This window comes from Onychostoma macrolepis, chromosome 14 (genome assembly GCF_012432095.1).
Source record: "Onychostoma macrolepis isolate SWU-2019 chromosome 14, ASM1243209v1, whole genome shotgun sequence".
Taxonomy (NCBI): Eukaryota; Metazoa; Chordata; class Actinopteri; order Cypriniformes; family Cyprinidae; genus Onychostoma; species Onychostoma macrolepis.
Genome location: NC_081168.1, coordinates 7,665,286 through 7,682,227, shown reverse-complemented (window position 1 = coordinate 7,682,227; position 16,942 = coordinate 7,665,286). Strand labels below are relative to the sequence as shown.

The window sequence follows — 16,942 nt, the reverse complement described above, 5'->3', positions numbered from 1 at the left end:
TTCACTACATTTCGGAGTATGCTCAAAAACAGAAATGTGAAGCTTATAAAAGCAAGTCCATGAACTAAAAGTCTGTGTGTTTTCTTCAAATGTGCCTCCTGGTGGTCTGTTGTCCTGCATAGTTTAGCTCTAACCTTTCTCAAACTCATCTGTCTTCAGGATTGCTAGGAAATTACAGACAGGTGAGTTTGAGAAAGTTTGGACCTAATTCTACGAGACGACAGACCTCCAGGGACAGCTGGTGGAGTTGCGTTGTACTTTTTGTTAGCTGTAGTAGTGTATTGTTAGTGTGATTCCAAAATATCGTTCCTCTGTGTCGTTATCGTTATAACTGTGCTGTGGCTTCCCTGTTCTTATGGAATTAGAACGATTATTAAAAGTATTAGTTTTTAAGATAGAAAACGAGGGACAAGTAAATCAGAGAACTAATTTCTACATGTTTGCTGTCGATAATTTTCCCTGAACCTGGAACACTTCATTTAGATTTAGCTAACTTAATATGACACGCAGTATGAATGGCTACTCTTGAGTATATAAACTTTTATATACAGCATTCTATATATAATGGTGTGAATCGTGCACTACTGCTTAAAATGAATGTCCTGCACCTCAGTTTATGTCAAATGAATGGACCAATGACAAAATCAGGTTAACAAAACGGTCTGCGTTAAACAGATTAGGTTTATTTCTATTATGCTGAACTGCTTTCAATGACCTCCGACTAACAAAACATGGGGGAACAAAATTAATTGATCCAAAAAAAAAAAAAAAAAAGCAATCAAGTACATATACAGTATATTGGCTATGCACAACTCGTCAGTTTTACATCCCCTCATATAACCCAAAACAAAGGAGAGAGAAAAACCCAACCCAGACCATAAACTAATGTTCTGTTATCAACTGGGATACTTAGCAAACTCTCTTGGAAAATTAAAGGAACTAAAGAATGACTATTAAAGGAAGAAGGCTAATATCAAACAAGAAAAGTGAGAGTGATTTGGAAAGAGGGAAGTTGTGGAATTCCTGCATTTCATGCAGAAGCCCTGTGATGCATGTCTGATGGGACAAATACAATATTCAATATCTGTACTTTCAGAAATGAAACAAGGCCAGGGTGTTAACCACGAAAATTCACTTTCAAATCAACACTCAAATGACACAGGAAAATGTCGAAGGTGACTGTCAGCCCTGAAGTTCTCTGAAAGATGTACCATGCAGGTATAACAATCACTAGACATTAAGGAGCTGCGTTACATGTACAAACATAAAAAAACATGAGAAAAGATGCCCCAAAAGACAAGCACATCGATGTAAACGGTTGATTGAAAATCATCAATCGCTATATCAAACATTACACCATTGGTGAGGTGCACAATATGTGGTGAGATGGCCAAGCCCCTCCCTCCCCATTCACAGCTTTTTTTAAAATATACAAAAACTGAGAGTTTGGGAATTAAAACATATAGGTAAATTTCTCATACTATGTTCTACATTAAGAAATTGTACTCCATATGTGTTGCATAAAATTATTAAAGGCCCTGATATCTACATATGCACCAATCAAATATGGCCCTCTTTAATTGTCATATTTAATATCTAGCACCGGTGAATAGGATTAAAATTATTTCTCTGTAAGGAGAGAGCACTTTGACAAGTAATCTAATGCGCTCAGACCACTACATTGATGTGATAAAGAGTTACTAATATCAAGCTTTCAAATTAAAGCCAAATTATACACCAAAAGAATGCTGGTTTTAAACTGCGCAAAAACCATCTGAACAAATAATTCAAAGTCAAACCTTCTATTACAGAAAAGGTACAAGTTGAAAAGAAAAGGGCTTTAAAACGGTATGGTTTTTCTCTGGAGCGACATGCTATAGTGTTCATTGGCAGTTTACAAAGTTTTGTAGGAACTCTACAAATGCATACATTAGATAAATCTCTCATAATAAACTGCAACATTAGATATATTTCTGCAATGTTAAAATATCTATGTGATGTTGGCTTGCATAAATGACGTTCATAATTTAGAAAAGGCCATGAGCATTGAAGTCATAACATGATTATCTTATTACTTCCTTCCAGAAGTTGTTTTAATTATTATTTTTCATAACCCTGAGAGTGAAACATTGCATTAATCATTTTCGGTTGGACCAGTCTTGCGTTTTGAGATGAAATCATTACCTAGACACTAAAAAAAGCAACCTAGCAAATCAAGATTTATATATATATATATATATATATATATATTTTCTGTTTAGCACAAACAATTATAGCAAATTTAAGCTTTTGATGAACTGTATTCTCTTTAATGTACTCATGCAATCAATCAAATTAGAATTTAGTTTACATAGATTTTTCAGAAAAGTTTTGTAAAGCTTATCCGCACTGCAATGCATCCGTCCATCCAACATGCAGTTCTTAGTGTTCCTTTGGTTATTGTATAAAATCTATATGCATTTCATCTTTTACAAAAATAAAAGATTACATAGAAAATGACCGTTAAAAATGATCTGAAATAGTTCTGCTCAGATTTTTTTTAAAAACTCATTAACAGCAAGTTTTCTTATTAGTCTGTTAATGACAGCGCCCCAATCTAAATTAGAATTATAGTTGACATACCCAACTGTTTTTGTTCTTTAATAACATTTTTTTTAATATATATATATATAAAATAAGAGTAGTGCTGTTTATGAAAAACTGAACAATGAGAAAATAGTTTTTCTTCTGTGCGTCTGTGGACACAGTCAAACATGCCAGAGGAACCATAACATCTCATCATTGTAGCCATGTTTCTTCAAGATTCGCTTCAAACTAACGTACAACTCCTAAAACCAACTTCCTTCTGTGCTTAATTGAAATGATTCAGCGTAACCTTGAATTTTGTTGTCAGTGTGTTGGAATCAAGTTTCGGGAGCATTAAACATATTTGCACGCACACAAATGTACACACACACACACCCTCCTGCGCACACACACACACACACACACAATCTTCAGATATTGCATTCTGCAAAAGGGCACAGAGTTTCCAACAATAACACTATACCATTTAACCTGTTGGCAGGATTAATAATGCATCAGAATGCCCTGTGGAAAATCACATTTCTTCATACTGTTGTTATCACTAACAAACACTTAAGAGCAGACAGTTAAATCATCATTCAGGTATCAGCCTCTTCAGCACATCACAAGAAAACACCTTCGTGAGAGCAGAGATCATAAAAGCCAAACTAATTGCACATTGAACACCACAGCGTCACCAAACCATCTTGAAACTTTGACGCTTCATACCGCTGAAAGCGAGCGAGCACATCTTAACAGTTCAGCCGTGCTCTGTGGTCAGTGAAACCGTCGCCACTCAACGTTGTTCTCAACTTAACATTCTTGTGGTGCCATGTTGTTTTCATGCTCAGAGGGGGCTGAGAGCAACAGCAACGTCAGGTCAGCTGTGAAAGTCACTCCATCGATCTCGGCTGCTCGGACTTTCTCCATTGCTGTTCAACAAACAAAAGTTCACATCAAGAAAAGCTGCAGAGTTTGATCTTCCTGGCCGAATGAGTTCCATTATCAGGTTGAAGAAGATCAAGGAGGAGTACCATCTCCATCTTACACTACGCATCACAGGCATACATGTAATAAACATGATTAGTTGTTTATTAGGTGTGCTTCTTTAGTCCAAGATTGGCCAAAAACTGCAACTTTCAAAAAAACTATATGTTGCACATATAAGACAAAAGAAAAGAGAAAATATTTGTTTCAAGACCATGTTCTCGGTGTCCAACAGCACACTCTTCAGTTGACATTGGCACTTGACATGTATGAGGTTTGATTTCTTCGTCTAATTGAGAATTCTGACACGAGACTTCTTGGCCAAGTGTGTTGTCCTTAGCCGAAGCAGTTTATGTATTTGAGGTACAATGGCAAATGCAGAGGCAAAAAGTTGAGAATATGTTCAGGCAATGTGCCACATCTGTTTTCAAAGTTGTCTTATGGATGGGGGACAATCCTGTAAATAAATAATGAGAAAAGGGATTAACACATTGGAACAAAATAAGGAACTGTTTCACATAAAGAATAATGTAAAACCATAACTGACACCATAAAAGAATAGTTCATTCAAAAGAGATAATCACTTACTCATCCTTATGTTGTTTCAAACATGTATTGCTGACTTGTGAAGAATATTTTAACCATTTTTGCCCTTAAAATGAAAGTCAGTGGGGTCCAAAACAACATTGGATCCCACTGACGTTCAATGTCAGAGCATTTTCGTAAAGTCTTCTTTCATGTTCACATGAAGAAAATAAGATGGGTTTGGAACAATTTGAGGGTGGGTAAAACGGTCTCTTTAAAACAAACCAAAATTAAAATACCTGTTCTCATCTTTAATAATGGAGTTAACTGGGCACCCAGTTGTGGGAGGAGCTCTGTGTGGTTGTTGGCCCAGTATAGCCCTGTCCACCCTGTATGATGGGGTCAAAATTGAAGTCAACCAGGTCTCCATCCATAAGATCACTGTTGATGATATATTCCACATCACAGTCCAGGTTTTCAGTGAACATGTCGATATCCAAGTCTGTAGGCAGACGGTCCTGGGAGGGCATGAAGCAGGGCGGTGTTGCAAACTGGCCTAGACCTTGCAGGCCTCCGTTCCCACCAGGTGACGGGATAGCTCCGTGCTGCAGAAGCCCAGCGCCTGGCACCTGATGCTGGGTCTTTACAGTTGCGAGCTGAGGCGGTTCCTGGCTCATGGCCGAGTGCATCATTCCAAAGCCCATCTGTGAGTGCTGGAGTTGGGGTTGAGGCTGGAGGTTCATCTGCCCCACTGCGCTTGTGTCAATGCCTTTGCTCAGCAACATCTGACCTGCCTTAGCTTGGCTGCTGGACATAGATCCCCCGAGCCCCAAAAGCCTGCCACCTCCTTGGCTCGGCATGAGAGGATCCATCTGGGTCATCATAACATCGCTGGGTGGGGGCGAATCGGAGGTCAGGAGCGCTTCGAGGCTAGAGGGCACGTGAGTGTTAAAACCACTGTGACCCGGACCGGGCAGAGGACTGAAGAGCGAGTTTCCGAAGCTTGACTGGCTTGTGCTGGATCCGGTGCTGGGTTGAACTGAGCTCTGCGGCCCTGGTGGAGTAGATCCCTGTGTAGCCTTCGTTGGCTGCAGCTGCCGAAATGAAGAAAAGCTGGACCCTCGAGGCAGCAGGGTGGATGCCGAGGGCAAAGGCTGAGGTGGGGCTGGAGGAGCTGTGCTTGGACTCGCACCACCTTGCGGCCCAGTCATTAAAGTGAGCCCATCAATCAAATCCAGCTCTTCCATTAGTGTCTCAGTTAGTGTTGGGGGAAGATTCCCTGTAGAATAGCCACCAAGAAGGCCGTCTTCAGGTAGGTCATCCTCGTCCTCCTGCCCCGTGGCAATGGGAGAAAGCCTCCCACTCAGCGTGCTGGCATTGGAGCTTGTACGTGGCCTAAAACTCGTCCACATGTCGGGGTCGTCCAGGCTGCCGCGAGAGGAAGGGCTGCTGCTGTTCACTCCCCATTTTCCGAACTGACCTGAAGGGCCGGGACTGTCCGCACCGCCAGCGCCGGAGGCACCCTCACCCTGCAGGGCACCTCCAGAGCCTCCGATCCCAGCCGCTCCAGCCTGCTTTTTAGTTTGCTTTGCTCGTATACGGCTTTTAAGCAATTTGCTGCTGTTGTCCATCGAGGCAGCCCGGCGGCGAGGGGCTTTGCCGGTTTTTCCCCCCTCGGGGTTGAGCATCCACCAAGAGCTCTTTCCAGTCGACTCATTGTGCACTCTCAGGAACTTGTTGTGGAGTGATAAATTGTGGCGAATGGAGTTCTAAATGGGATGACAAAAAAATAAGTCAAGTCTAAAAGTGATAAACAATGTTACTGCATAAGATTAAAAATATTACTATGAGGGTTTGAAATCAACACCCGAAAAATTAACCATGGCAGGCAATGCTGTGAACTCACAAGCCAGTTTGTTGTTTTTTTTTTCTTTTTTTTAATTCTCATTTGATAAATGCTGCATATCCAAGACCTTCATGTTTCGCCATTCCTGGTTTCTTGAAATTATATTTTTGGACATGAATTATCAGGAGGAGGAGAGGCTTCAAAGTGTAAAATATTTCAATCTGATAAGCAATATATATATTATTAGACCTTTATTTAACTAGGAAAGAAACTCACTGAGATTAAAAATCTGTTACGGGAGTGTCCTGGCCAAAATAGCCAGCCCAGTTATACAAATACAAATATAAAATAAAAAGCTCTGAGTTTGATAATGTGTTTTATTTCTAATAATTTTGTTTTGGCTAGTAGAAGTTCTGAATGGACAGTATCTTAATTTTAGTAGGCAAATTCTATTTTATTTCAGATTTCTTTTTCTTTCTTTTTTTTCTGAATGGCCAGTAATTAAAAATCTTTGCAGCCAAATTGGCAGGTGAGTGGAGAAGTTTATTTCAAACCCTGATTAGAATTATTATTAATTCTTAATCTTGTTTACACGTACCTTCCACCCAGCAGAACTGTTACTGTCTCCTTTGTCCTTAAAATACGGCACCGTTTTTACCATCCAATCGTAGATCTGAGCCAGAGTAAGTCGTTTTTCTGGCGAGTTTTCAATCGCCTGGCTGATCAGATCTGCGTAGGACTGATTACCCCAGGCATTACGCCTGGAAGAGCCTTTTCGAGGCGTGGCTCCGCCCACTCCAGCGATAGCCCCGCCCTCCGAGACGGCGACTTTCTCAGGCTCGGATATGATTGGCTGAGGCTCGTGTTTATCTTCCTCGGTGGGCGGAGTTCCAGCAGCAGACTCTGAGCCATCGGCCCCCCCGGCTTTGACAGCTGAGATGTCGGGTCTAGGCAGCGGCCATGTACATGACCTCGGTCTGCTCTGCGGCTCAAAATCTGGGTCAATCGGGGGTACGTTTTCTTCCTCCATTGTGCGATGCAATCCAGATAATTTCAGAGGAAGGCTGGATTTCAATGAACTAGTTTTGATGCGAAGTTTAAAAAAAACACGATTCAATAGACTGGGCGATGAAAAGTAAGAGTACGACTATTTATACCAAAAGTAAAATAATCTTGTTTTTTTTTCTTTAATATACTACACTACAGTATAAATTATCCGGACTAAATTTAACCACGACAGTCTGGCGCGTAACTGAGCACATCCGTAATAATCTGAACACACCAATATAGCGTCAGTTAATCCTCAGATTGGAGATTAAAGGGGCCAAATAATCTCCTTAATAGTAACTAACATAAACCTTCTGATTTACATAGAGCAAACGAGGATAGAAGGGGGTCTCTTTGTTTAAGAGAGAAAGAACAAAGGAAATTCACTACACATCAAAACAGCTGGATTGTCAAGAGCAACTACTGAGATAAACCACAGGATAAGAGCACGCGCTGCAGTGACAAGGGATGATCTATGAATTTTTCGTATATAATTAAACACTCTTTTACAGAAAAAAAAACTAATTGAGGCAGTTAAGTAGGTGAAATCGCAAAACCAATCATAACATGCGCTGTAATTGCTAAAATAACCACCTCCCACTGGTTCCTATTATAGCAGCGAATGGCTGATTGGCTTTCGCAATTAGACTTTAGACCAAGAAAGAAATAAAAAAAAACATAGGAGTAGACAATTTACAAACTACAAAAAGAGCAATAAACCACCTTGATATGAGCGCATCAAGTCGTACACTAGTCTTTCTTGTAAACTGAGTGTATTTCTATACTGTAAGAATACTGTCCTTGTAAACGAATTCAAGTGAATGGGAATTACTTGTTAGAGCTGCCTGTCAAAGTCAAACAAAGCCACGTTATTTTATTAATCGGGATTCATAATGAAGTTAAAAACACAAAAACGTAAGGTTTAAAACGAATTAAGTGCATCCCAGCTCAAATGCGTTAAGCACGATTGTTAAATCGCCAAAAGAAGCCGTACGTTAAAATTTAATTCATAAAGATCAAAATTTTACATTAAAAAAAAAAAAGACCTAGACAATATCTTACAGGAGTGCTCGATCATAACGGTTAGTTTTACGGGGTTTACCATACAATACAAATCTGTGTTATTGTCGTTCAAGTTTGCACGGTCCTCCACGCTGTGTGCTGGCGCGTGTCACCATCTGCCATGTTCCTCGAGACGCAGCTACACACGATGCTCGCGCCGAACGAACCCGTTCCGCAGACGGTTTCCCGTATCCCGCTACGGTCGATGTGTTCTCCGAAAAGACAAAAAGCCGTCGCCTGTCCGCTTCTTGAACTCGATCGCCGGCCACTCGGCCTCTGGGACGAAACTCGAAAGCGTAGTTTTACTACTGAGAGAGTAACTAGATGGCCACCTAGTTAGCCAACTCCGGTTTTTATGAGTTAATATCCCTCCGGTAAAAGTCGAAGAAACCCGCTTCTCTCCAATAACTTGGTGGTCTGTTGAAATGACTGCGAAATCGCTTCTCTTCTGCTGGTAATGGAGATAGACAAACAACTATTCCTCGTAGATCTTTCTTGTTTTGTTTTGTTTTGACTCGAGGCGAAGACTCCCTTCTGACGTCTGTTTACCACTGCCAGACAACGCGGCGTGCGCATGCGTCAAGCGGATTGATGGGAATTGCAGTCAGTCATGTGATAGGTTGTGCACCGTAAACACGACCGGAGGGAACCGGGACCCCGAAAAAAGACTGTGCACGCAAGATGTTATGTAATAGTTTCTAAAGATGTGTGTGTGTGTGTGTGTGTGTGAGAGTGAGTGAGTCCTGGCTGGGGCAAAATGGTTTTGTCATTTTAGGATCTCTAGATTGTTATGAAAGCGGGTGAAGATCCCTAATCCCTAAAGGATCTCCAATGAAGGAATGCTGTGTGCGAGATGTTCATGCTCCCCACATGCTTTCCCGAAGAAACTGCAATCTCGTTTTTTAATTAAGATCAAATGGATGAAAGCTATTTTTATGTTAGAAGATGTTTATGCCAGATTGTTACTGTAATGAAGAGTCTCGTTATCTGAAATCGCCGCGTGGTTAGATTTCTTAGGTAGTTTTCGAATTAAATTAAAGTTTATACATTAAATGCACATGCCATCTCAGCGGTGTTGTGTATGCTCATTTGAATTTAGTCATTTTAAAACTGAATTTCACTCGTAAATGCATTGTTGTTTCTAGATCAGCTGTTGCTCATATGCAAGTTTTTAAATGCATGTGTCAGTGTCTCGATACGGATCAGCCACGAGAACTACAATACCCACAGGACCTTCCAAGGCATTACCCCTCTTCCCAGAATTGCGGTGGGCGGTAGAGGACACAGAGTATGATGCAACTCTTCAGCCTTCAGTGTTAAAACGTGATTACGCAATTGCTGTCTAATTAAGTAGTTGTATTTATTTAGATATCATTTTAATTGATCACGTTTGTTCCCTTTGACTAAATACATAATCTACGTTAGTGTGTGTGTGTGTGTGTGTGTGTGTGTGTGTGTGTGTGTGTTCAATAAAAAAAGTTCTGTTAACCCTGTTAAATTGAAAATAAGAATTAGTTTTTCTTTTTCTTTTGTGATTTCATACCTCATGCATAAAAATCAGTACTAAAAGCCATTACTGCAGAATTGACAGAAACGTGAAATTAAATAATAGCAAATCATAGAGATTTCATATATAGAGAGAGAGAGAGCGGGAGTCACTACGTCGACATTACAATTTTTTCCTTAACTTGCCCTATGATATTGTCACATAAACATTAATCAGTCAAAGTGGAGTAAATTACTTCATAATTTTAACCTTTTCCAAACAGTCGTTTGATTATTTTCAATGTGTAAATGTTTCCAAGATAAATTAAATAAAATTCCTATTGCTTAATTAAGAATTAAGCAATGATTGGCCAGTTGTGATGTCCGCTATTTAATTTTATTTATTAAATGTTTGCTAAAACTGAATGTATACGGATATGATACGTTTTCTTAACATGTTCTGAAATAAAAATAACAATATTGATAACAACAAAAAAGATAAGTGCATTAACAATTGCTCTCACATTATATATACATTATGAAAGCACATTATAAAGGTAATATCAGTCAAAACAATGTAATATTCTTACGGATATCAAAGATACTGTAACAAGAATAGAGTAAAGTTTTTCTGTGATGTTAAAACTGAAAAGTCAGTAAATTTACATAACTAAGTTAATAAATAACGATTTCACTGATTAGGCTACAGTTATTTGTGGCAGCGATTTATTATAAATAAATATTACACTTCTATCGCCGGTTAAAGTGTCCTCCCAGCCTCTTAATTTTAAAGCGAAAGGAGATACATTGATTAAACTACATACTATTGATATTTCATATCCTTTTTTTTTTTTATGGTGGTCTACAAAAATTAAAGAGAATTTCATAATTTAAATGACTAATTATTGGCAAAGTTATAGTAACTAAGAAATAAGGAATAAATAAATAAATAATAGTGATTGTTGCCAGCACTGGGGGGCGCTGTGATATTTCTGACGCCACACAGATCTTCGCTCTGATTGGTCGAGGACTGAGCGCCTCGTCCAATGACTAGAATGTCTCCGTTTTCAAATCGACTCGGAAATAGCAAACATTCGGCCTGTCTAGAGATCTGGTAAGATGATGATAGAGCTTCCTAAATATTATGATCTTTTTATTTTTATTTTTTAGAATTTGTATCAAGTTTGTTTGTTCCTTTTCGGATGTTACTTATTACTAATTTTCCGTGTCAACGGTTATATTTGTGTTACCATAGCAAAACATTCGTTGCAGTTGTCAGTTACAAAGTGTTTCTTCTAGTATTTTTGTTCTGTTATGTAACGTTAATATTACTCATCCAGAAATGTTATCAGACATGTTACATATAACTTATCTTTATTGTTCTATGCTAAATGTGGTAGTAGTTAAGTGTTTAAATTTAGCCCAGTGTTCAAGTAATTCAACCTGGTTGCTTCCTTTTGTAACAAATGTGTCATCCTTTGTGAAATGTGTGATTGTCAGTAAGTAGGTTTCAGGAAGCTACATAATAATTCAAAGAATTTGTATTCCTTTCAGAGACCCGCCTGCTATTGAAATGGAGATCTTTTTAAGGCGGAAGCTTGCCCAGGCCAGTGGCAACATATTGAGCGGGTCATCTCTTCAAAAACCTGTTTCCTCTTACCAGCCTATCAAATTGCCAGATCTATGTTCTAGTTTCTATTCAATTTCAGATGAACCTTTTCCTCAAGTGTCTGGATTTCTTGATGACACCGTCGGCCCGTCATTTCTTTTAAATGAAACAGGAACTGTGTTGAATTCCCCTGCTTGCACGCCATCAGAAAATCAAGCAAAAAATAAGGATGAAGGAGTTTTAGCACAAAGAAAAGAAGCTACCAATGACTCTGGCCTTAATTGCTCTCTTGGAGCACACTGTCAGTCGGCAAATGGAAGCACGTCTACTAGATCGCCACAGAATGTGAAAGACATTACCAGTGCAACGGCGGGCAAAGCAGATGGCGACTGCATTGATGCCATGGTATCCGCTACGTATTTAGAGAAATCTGATTTAATTAGTGTAGAGTTGAAGAACAGCACTTTTGATGTGTCGCAAGACTCGAAAGAACAGTCTGACGCTGGTATTAATGCAACTGTTGATCTACACAACATCAGAGAGAAGAACTGCACTTTTGAGTCTCAAGAGCCAAAGGAGGGGTCTGACCCTAGATTTAATTCAACAGTGGATATTGATGTACCCAATATAAAGACTGAGGCTGGAAACACCACTGTTGAACTGGTCCAGTCACATGACCCTAAAGAGGGACCTGACGCTGGGGTTAATGCAACTCTGGATATTCCTAATCTAGACGGCACACAATCTAAAACTAATTCATGTGTTGATAACAGTATACCATTAAACACTACTACAGAACAGCCAAATGAAAAGCTTGAAGGAACTATAGACATTCAGCCACAAGAAAAACTGGGTGGTAGTTTTAACTCTACTGAGGTTAATACAATAAAAAACACAGAGGAAGCTCATTTAAACGTCAATGTAACTGTTGATATTGTGGAGCAAACAGCCAGTGCTCCTCTTCAACCCTCTGGTGAGGTTGAGCAATCAAGCTCAGCTCCTATAAAACCAGCTGAGATGATTAAACCTAATACAACCACTGATCTTACTCCCCCAGAAGTTCTAGTTTTGAAGGACGCCACTGTTGAAATGAAGCCCTCCAGTACAGAATTAGCTGACCAGGTTAATGATGCTTCTAACTCTGTTGGTGTCACTAAACCAACATCTAACAGCAGAGAAACAGAAGTTGAGATGAGCACCACAGCTTTTGTTTGGTCTGTCGACGCTCCCGATAATGCTCCTGAGCTTAAAGAGGAGGAGCATCACAAAAACACATCAAGTCCTGGTTTGGCAGACGCTGGGTCTACTCCCTTTACTGATGTGGGAAATATCAGCAGAAACAGTATTTTTTGTTTAGATGATACATTGGACATGAAGACGAGCTTCCTGGTTACATCCACACCTATCGTTTTTGGCAAAGAATCCAGATTTGAGATCATGAGAGACTTGAAGCCCAGAAAGAGGCTGTCTGTGATCAACAGTATCGAGGCCCAGTCGAATGATGAGCTGGTTAGTGCAAGTAATCACGATGGAACTGATGCTGTGCCGGCGACTGAGCGCTCGAGTCAGAGTCAGAAAGTCTCAGCAACATGCACTTTAAGTCACAGTACATCAGAACCAGCAAATGAGAATAAGCCTCCCACAAAACTTCCAATCAAAAGACAGATTCCTCAGCTTTCCTCTAAGCTGAGTTATCCCAAATCCAGTCTTCCTCCAAGGCCTCAGTTGTCAGTGAACTCCTCGGTAGCGGTCAAACCAAAGACTCTCCAAGGGCCGCCGACCCCGCATGAGCCTGACGCATCAACCACCACCCTGCTTGGCAACAGGAAGATGGTACAGATGAACAAGGGCAAGAACATCGCACCTGGCAAGAACATAGCATCAGCTAGCACTGTTAAGGTACGAAACTCAATGCTTTATGTTGCTATGAATTAGTCAGCTGGTTACAAACATTGGTCTTTAAATGTCTTTTTTATTTTTTTTATTATTTATTTAAAACAGACCTCTATGGTTTCTACTGTCACTGGATATAACTTCACTGCTGGTGAGTGGCTTATACACATTTGTACAAACTTCATACATGTACATAATTATATTATTGTTAAAAAGTTTGAGGTCAGTTATTTTTTTTTTTTTTTTTTTTTTTTTTAACTGATTCATAAAGGGTGCATTAATTAATCAAAAGTGACAGTAAAGACATTTTGTAATATTACAAAAGATTTCTGTTTGAAATAAATACTGTTCTTTTGAGCTTTTAATTCATTAAAAAGAATTTTGATATTAAGTTTCCATCATAAATATTATCATCATAAATAGATGAGTCCTTAGCCATCTTCAAGAATCGCCTAAAAACACGTGTAACCCTAGCACTCTCTATTCTAATTCTATTCTTTTAAAAAAACTTGCCCCATTTAGACTTGCACTCTATTCATTTACTAACTGCTAAACAGTGTTATTAAACACTAACTTCACACTAGCCTCTCTATTCTTTTTTTATACTTTTTGTATTCTATTTGTTTTCTTCTTTTTTTTATTGTATTTATTATACAATTATCAAAAAGCGAACAAAGGGCCCTCTAACACTTAGCTAGCTCTATTCTTTATTATATAATTAAAAAAAAAAAAAACCTTTGCTACATGTGCTGTGTTAGGCTAACTGAGACTTGTCATAGCACTTGCATATCATTGCTCTTTTGTTGGTTTTTGATTGCTTCCATTGTCCTCATTTGTAAGTCGCTTTGGATAAAAGCATCTGCTAAATGACTGAAAGGAAATGTAATGTAAATATTAAGTAGCACAACTGTTTTTAAACATTAATAATAAGAAGAAATGTTTCTTGAGCACCAAATCAGCACATTAGAATGATTTCTGAAGGATCATGTGAAACTGAAGTAATGGCTGCTGAAAATTCAGTGCTGCAATCGCAGGAATAGATTACATGTTAAAGTATATTAAAAATGAAAAAGCTTATACTTTAAATTATAATGATATTTCACAATATTACTGTTTTTACTAATATTTTTGATAGAGAATAAAAACAACAACTTTTGAACAGTAATGTACATAACTGTATGTTTGTTTGTTTTGTTTTTTTTATATTACTAATGTTATTATGATTTTATGTTATATAATGGTATTATAAATATCAATTATTTATTCTGCAACTGTGGTTGCAGTTGCAAAACCTTCAAGCTCTGGTATACAGCAAATGAAACCATCAGGACTACAGCCGCCAACCCGTAAAAGACTGGCTCTCAAGACACCTCAGACTACACGATCCTCTGTAGAAACCGTTCAGACTCAGCCTAGTAATAAATCCACAGGATTACCAGGTACTTTTCACTGATTTAGTTAATATCAGCTTTGCTGATTTCATATTTAATCGTTTTGTATTTACTAGGTATAAATGTTGCATTATTTAAATGAAGGGCTCTGATTTTATGTAATGCTTTGTCATTATTTCCTTTAATTTTATCTATGAAAGGTATGAGGACGAGGAATTCACTGCTTCCCAGTGTGGGCCAAAAGCACTTGAACAATGATGGTTTGCCTTCGGCAAAGAGAAAAAGAATTGGTGCGATCATTTGTCCTTTTTTATTTACTTTTGTCAATTACAGAGATGCAAACTGTACTAGTGAGACTTGATAGATAACAGAAATATCTCTAATACTTTCAGAAGGTCTACAACACCTTTTAACCGCAACATCTTTAATAAAGCCAAACAAGAGTACTAATGTAATGCTTATCTCTGGTGTATTTCCTCTTGTGGTGTAGGGTTACAAAATAATACAGCATTAACTATTAACAGCAGTTTAATGTATTTTGATACAGACTAATGGTTACGTTTTTTGATGTTGCTTTGTATAATACCACTTGGAGGTTTTAATTGTACCTTTTTAAAACTGAATATTGTGAATGGCAATGGAATGTTTTATTTAAAAATGAAAAGACGTACAAAAAGCTTTGGGTGTGTCAAAGCAACATTTAAAAACACAATCTGCAAAATGTGGAAAATAGCCACCCTTTGCCTTAAGCCACATAGACGGATCTCAACAGGATATCTCCCAGTATATCATTATTGGGAGAAAAAAAAATTCCATATTCTTGTCTGAAGCCATCAGGAAACTGGGCAAGAAAACTGAGTCATCAAACAGAGTTGTCTTGAACGTTTCTCATTTGCACGATAGCTCCCTGCCTGACTACAGTAGCTGTAATCTAGACTGATTGATATCCTTGTGAAGTGCGCAGTAATAGCCTTACTGAAAGGACTGGTGCATTTGGGAGCTTGTTGTCAATGCCTTTTTAATTCATGCTTATAAAGGAGTTGTGTGTGCATGTCTCCCCATTGAGTCTTTTAATTCGTTTTGAAATGGAGATTTGTAGTGCTGTTCAAACTCAATTATAGGATGGTACACATCCATGGCACCATTAGAATGCATTGTATTAATTATAGATGTGAAAAATGTATACAGCACAAAAATGCTCTTGTGACATTTAAATCGGTTGCATTAAACTGATCAAACATTGTACGGTTAAGGAATTATAAAGTGTTGCAAATGACTCTTTCTGTTTCATATAAGGTCTGTTATTCTGTTCATGAAAGGATCACATTGAACATTTTTCATGGATCTTCGGAGCAAACTGTTTTGTCCATCTCAAATGTGGATTTATTAGTCATTTAATAAAGGTGCCAAATGAGCACCTGGAGTCTGTTTCTCTAACTAGACCTTTGATGTACTCGACCTCTTTTGTCCACTTCTCTCAATCTCTCCATCCTGGTTTGGTTAAGTTTGCCAATTAAGAGCCACTTTCAACTGTGCTAATATGAGATGAAAGCTTTCTCTTGTACCACGCGATTAGGTGACACTTTTGAAAATGGTCTTCACTAGTAAAGGTAAAACCATGTATGGTAAAAAAAAAATGGCAGCATTTGTAGCCTTTAGACTTTTTTTCTCCAATAACAAAAATCTTGACTAGACAAGGCCTTTGTAGCAAATGTGTTTGAAATATTACGGCTTTTATTTCGAATCTGTGATCTAATGTATTTCTTGTGTTTGTATCTATAGCACCTGCTCTGTCTACAGTAGAGAGTGATGCTGTGCATGCAGCTGAAGAAGCACATCAACCAGGTGAATTTTGATGGTTGTCATCATAGATACCATGCAGTACATTTTCAAATTCAGTATCTTATATATTTTTATACCCCCACCCACCCAGGTTGTGTTAACTGCTTGCAACACCATGAAAAACTTGAGAGGGTCATTCAAGAACTAATGGGTTTGCGTTCAGGTATCTTAAGTTTTGAATTTTTCTCTGTTCACTTTACCTTCTTTGTTCATTTCATTATGAGATAATGTTGTGGTTTTGTTACATTTTGCTTACCCTTATCTTTTATAGAGTGTAAAAACTGGGGACCACTGCACGAAAAACTTGAGATGTGCGTAAAGGAGCTGAAGAGAATTTAAGTTGGTATTCAATGTGTTTACACAATTCATTTCTGGGATTTTTTTTTTTTTTTTTGTGCAATTTATTTAAATTTTTGTTTGCATATGTTATGCTAAATCTTAATCTGTTTGAGTTAATTCTACAGATGTGTATCAATATGCTACAAGTAATATTAAAAGTAGAATTGTATACCTCTGCCCGATTCTCTCTCTCTCTCTCTCCCACAATTAGAGAAAAGAAGTGACACGGAAAGTTATAATTGTGAAATTTCTATGCAGTTCTATGCATTTTTAATATGCTTTTAAAAAATGTGACACTGTTTAATAAAATGTAACTCGATCAAATACATAGTCTGCCTTAAGTGTCTCGCT

The 16,942-nt window shown here is 38.3% G+C and overlaps 2 protein-coding genes across 4 annotated transcripts; one reads left to right on the top strand and one right to left on the bottom strand.

Moving 5' to 3' along the window:
• Positions 1-661: 661 nt before the first annotated feature.
• On the bottom strand, positions 662-8,580 carry foxo4 (forkhead box O4). The gene is made up of 3 exons (XM_058797426.1): positions 6,522-8,580; positions 4,377-5,846; positions 662-4,009 (listed from the first exon to the last, which is right to left on the bottom strand). Exons 1-2 carry the CDS (start codon positions 6,951-6,953, stop codon positions 4,401-4,403), a joined length of 1,878 nt encoding a protein of 625 aa, XP_058653409.1. The 5' UTR covers positions 6,954-8,580; the 3' UTR covers positions 662-4,009; positions 4,377-4,400.
• Positions 8,581-9,075: 495 nt separating this feature from the next.
• Positions 9,076-16,934, top strand: si:ch211-126c2.4 (uncharacterized). 3 transcript variants are annotated; one of them, XM_058797422.1, is made up of 8 exons: positions 9,076-9,320; positions 11,072-13,025; positions 13,128-13,170; positions 14,303-14,458; positions 14,611-14,700; positions 16,193-16,255; positions 16,344-16,415; positions 16,524-16,933. In XM_058797422.1, exons 1-8 carry the CDS (start codon positions 9,208-9,210, stop codon positions 16,589-16,591), a joined length of 2,559 nt encoding a protein of 852 aa, XP_058653405.1. In that variant the 5' UTR covers positions 9,076-9,207; the 3' UTR covers positions 16,592-16,933. The 3 variants fall into 3 exon arrangements, with proteins under 3 accessions (XP_058653405.1, XP_058653406.1, XP_058653407.1); XM_058797424.1 differs by lacking the exon at positions 9,076-9,320 and adding an exon at positions 10,503-10,631 and having other exon boundaries at positions 16,524-16,932; XM_058797423.1 differs by lacking the exon at positions 14,611-14,700 and having other exon boundaries at positions 16,524-16,934.
• The last annotated feature ends 8 nt before the right edge of the window (positions 16,935-16,942 follow it).

Excerpts from the sequence above, each read along its gene's own strand:
- foxo4 (XM_058797426.1), bottom strand. The coding sequence starts at position 6,953 with ATGGAGGAAGAAAACGTACCCCCGATTGACCCAGATTTTGAGCCGCAG. Across the intron at positions 5,847-6,521 it reads ACAGTTCTGCTGGGTGGAAG|AACTCCATTCGCCACAATTT; the intron begins GTACGTGTAAAC and ends CATCCCATTTAG.
- si:ch211-126c2.4 (XM_058797422.1), top strand. The coding sequence starts at position 9,208 with ATGCATGTGTCAGTGTCTCGATACGGATCAGCCACGAGAACTACAATA. Across the intron at positions 13,026-13,127 it reads CATCAGCTAGCACTGTTAAG|ACCTCTATGGTTTCTACTGT; the intron begins GTACGAAACTCA and ends TATTTAAAACAG. Across the intron at positions 16,256-16,343 it reads TGAAGAAGCACATCAACCAG|GTTGTGTTAACTGCTTGCAA; the intron begins GTGAATTTTGAT and ends CCACCCACCCAG.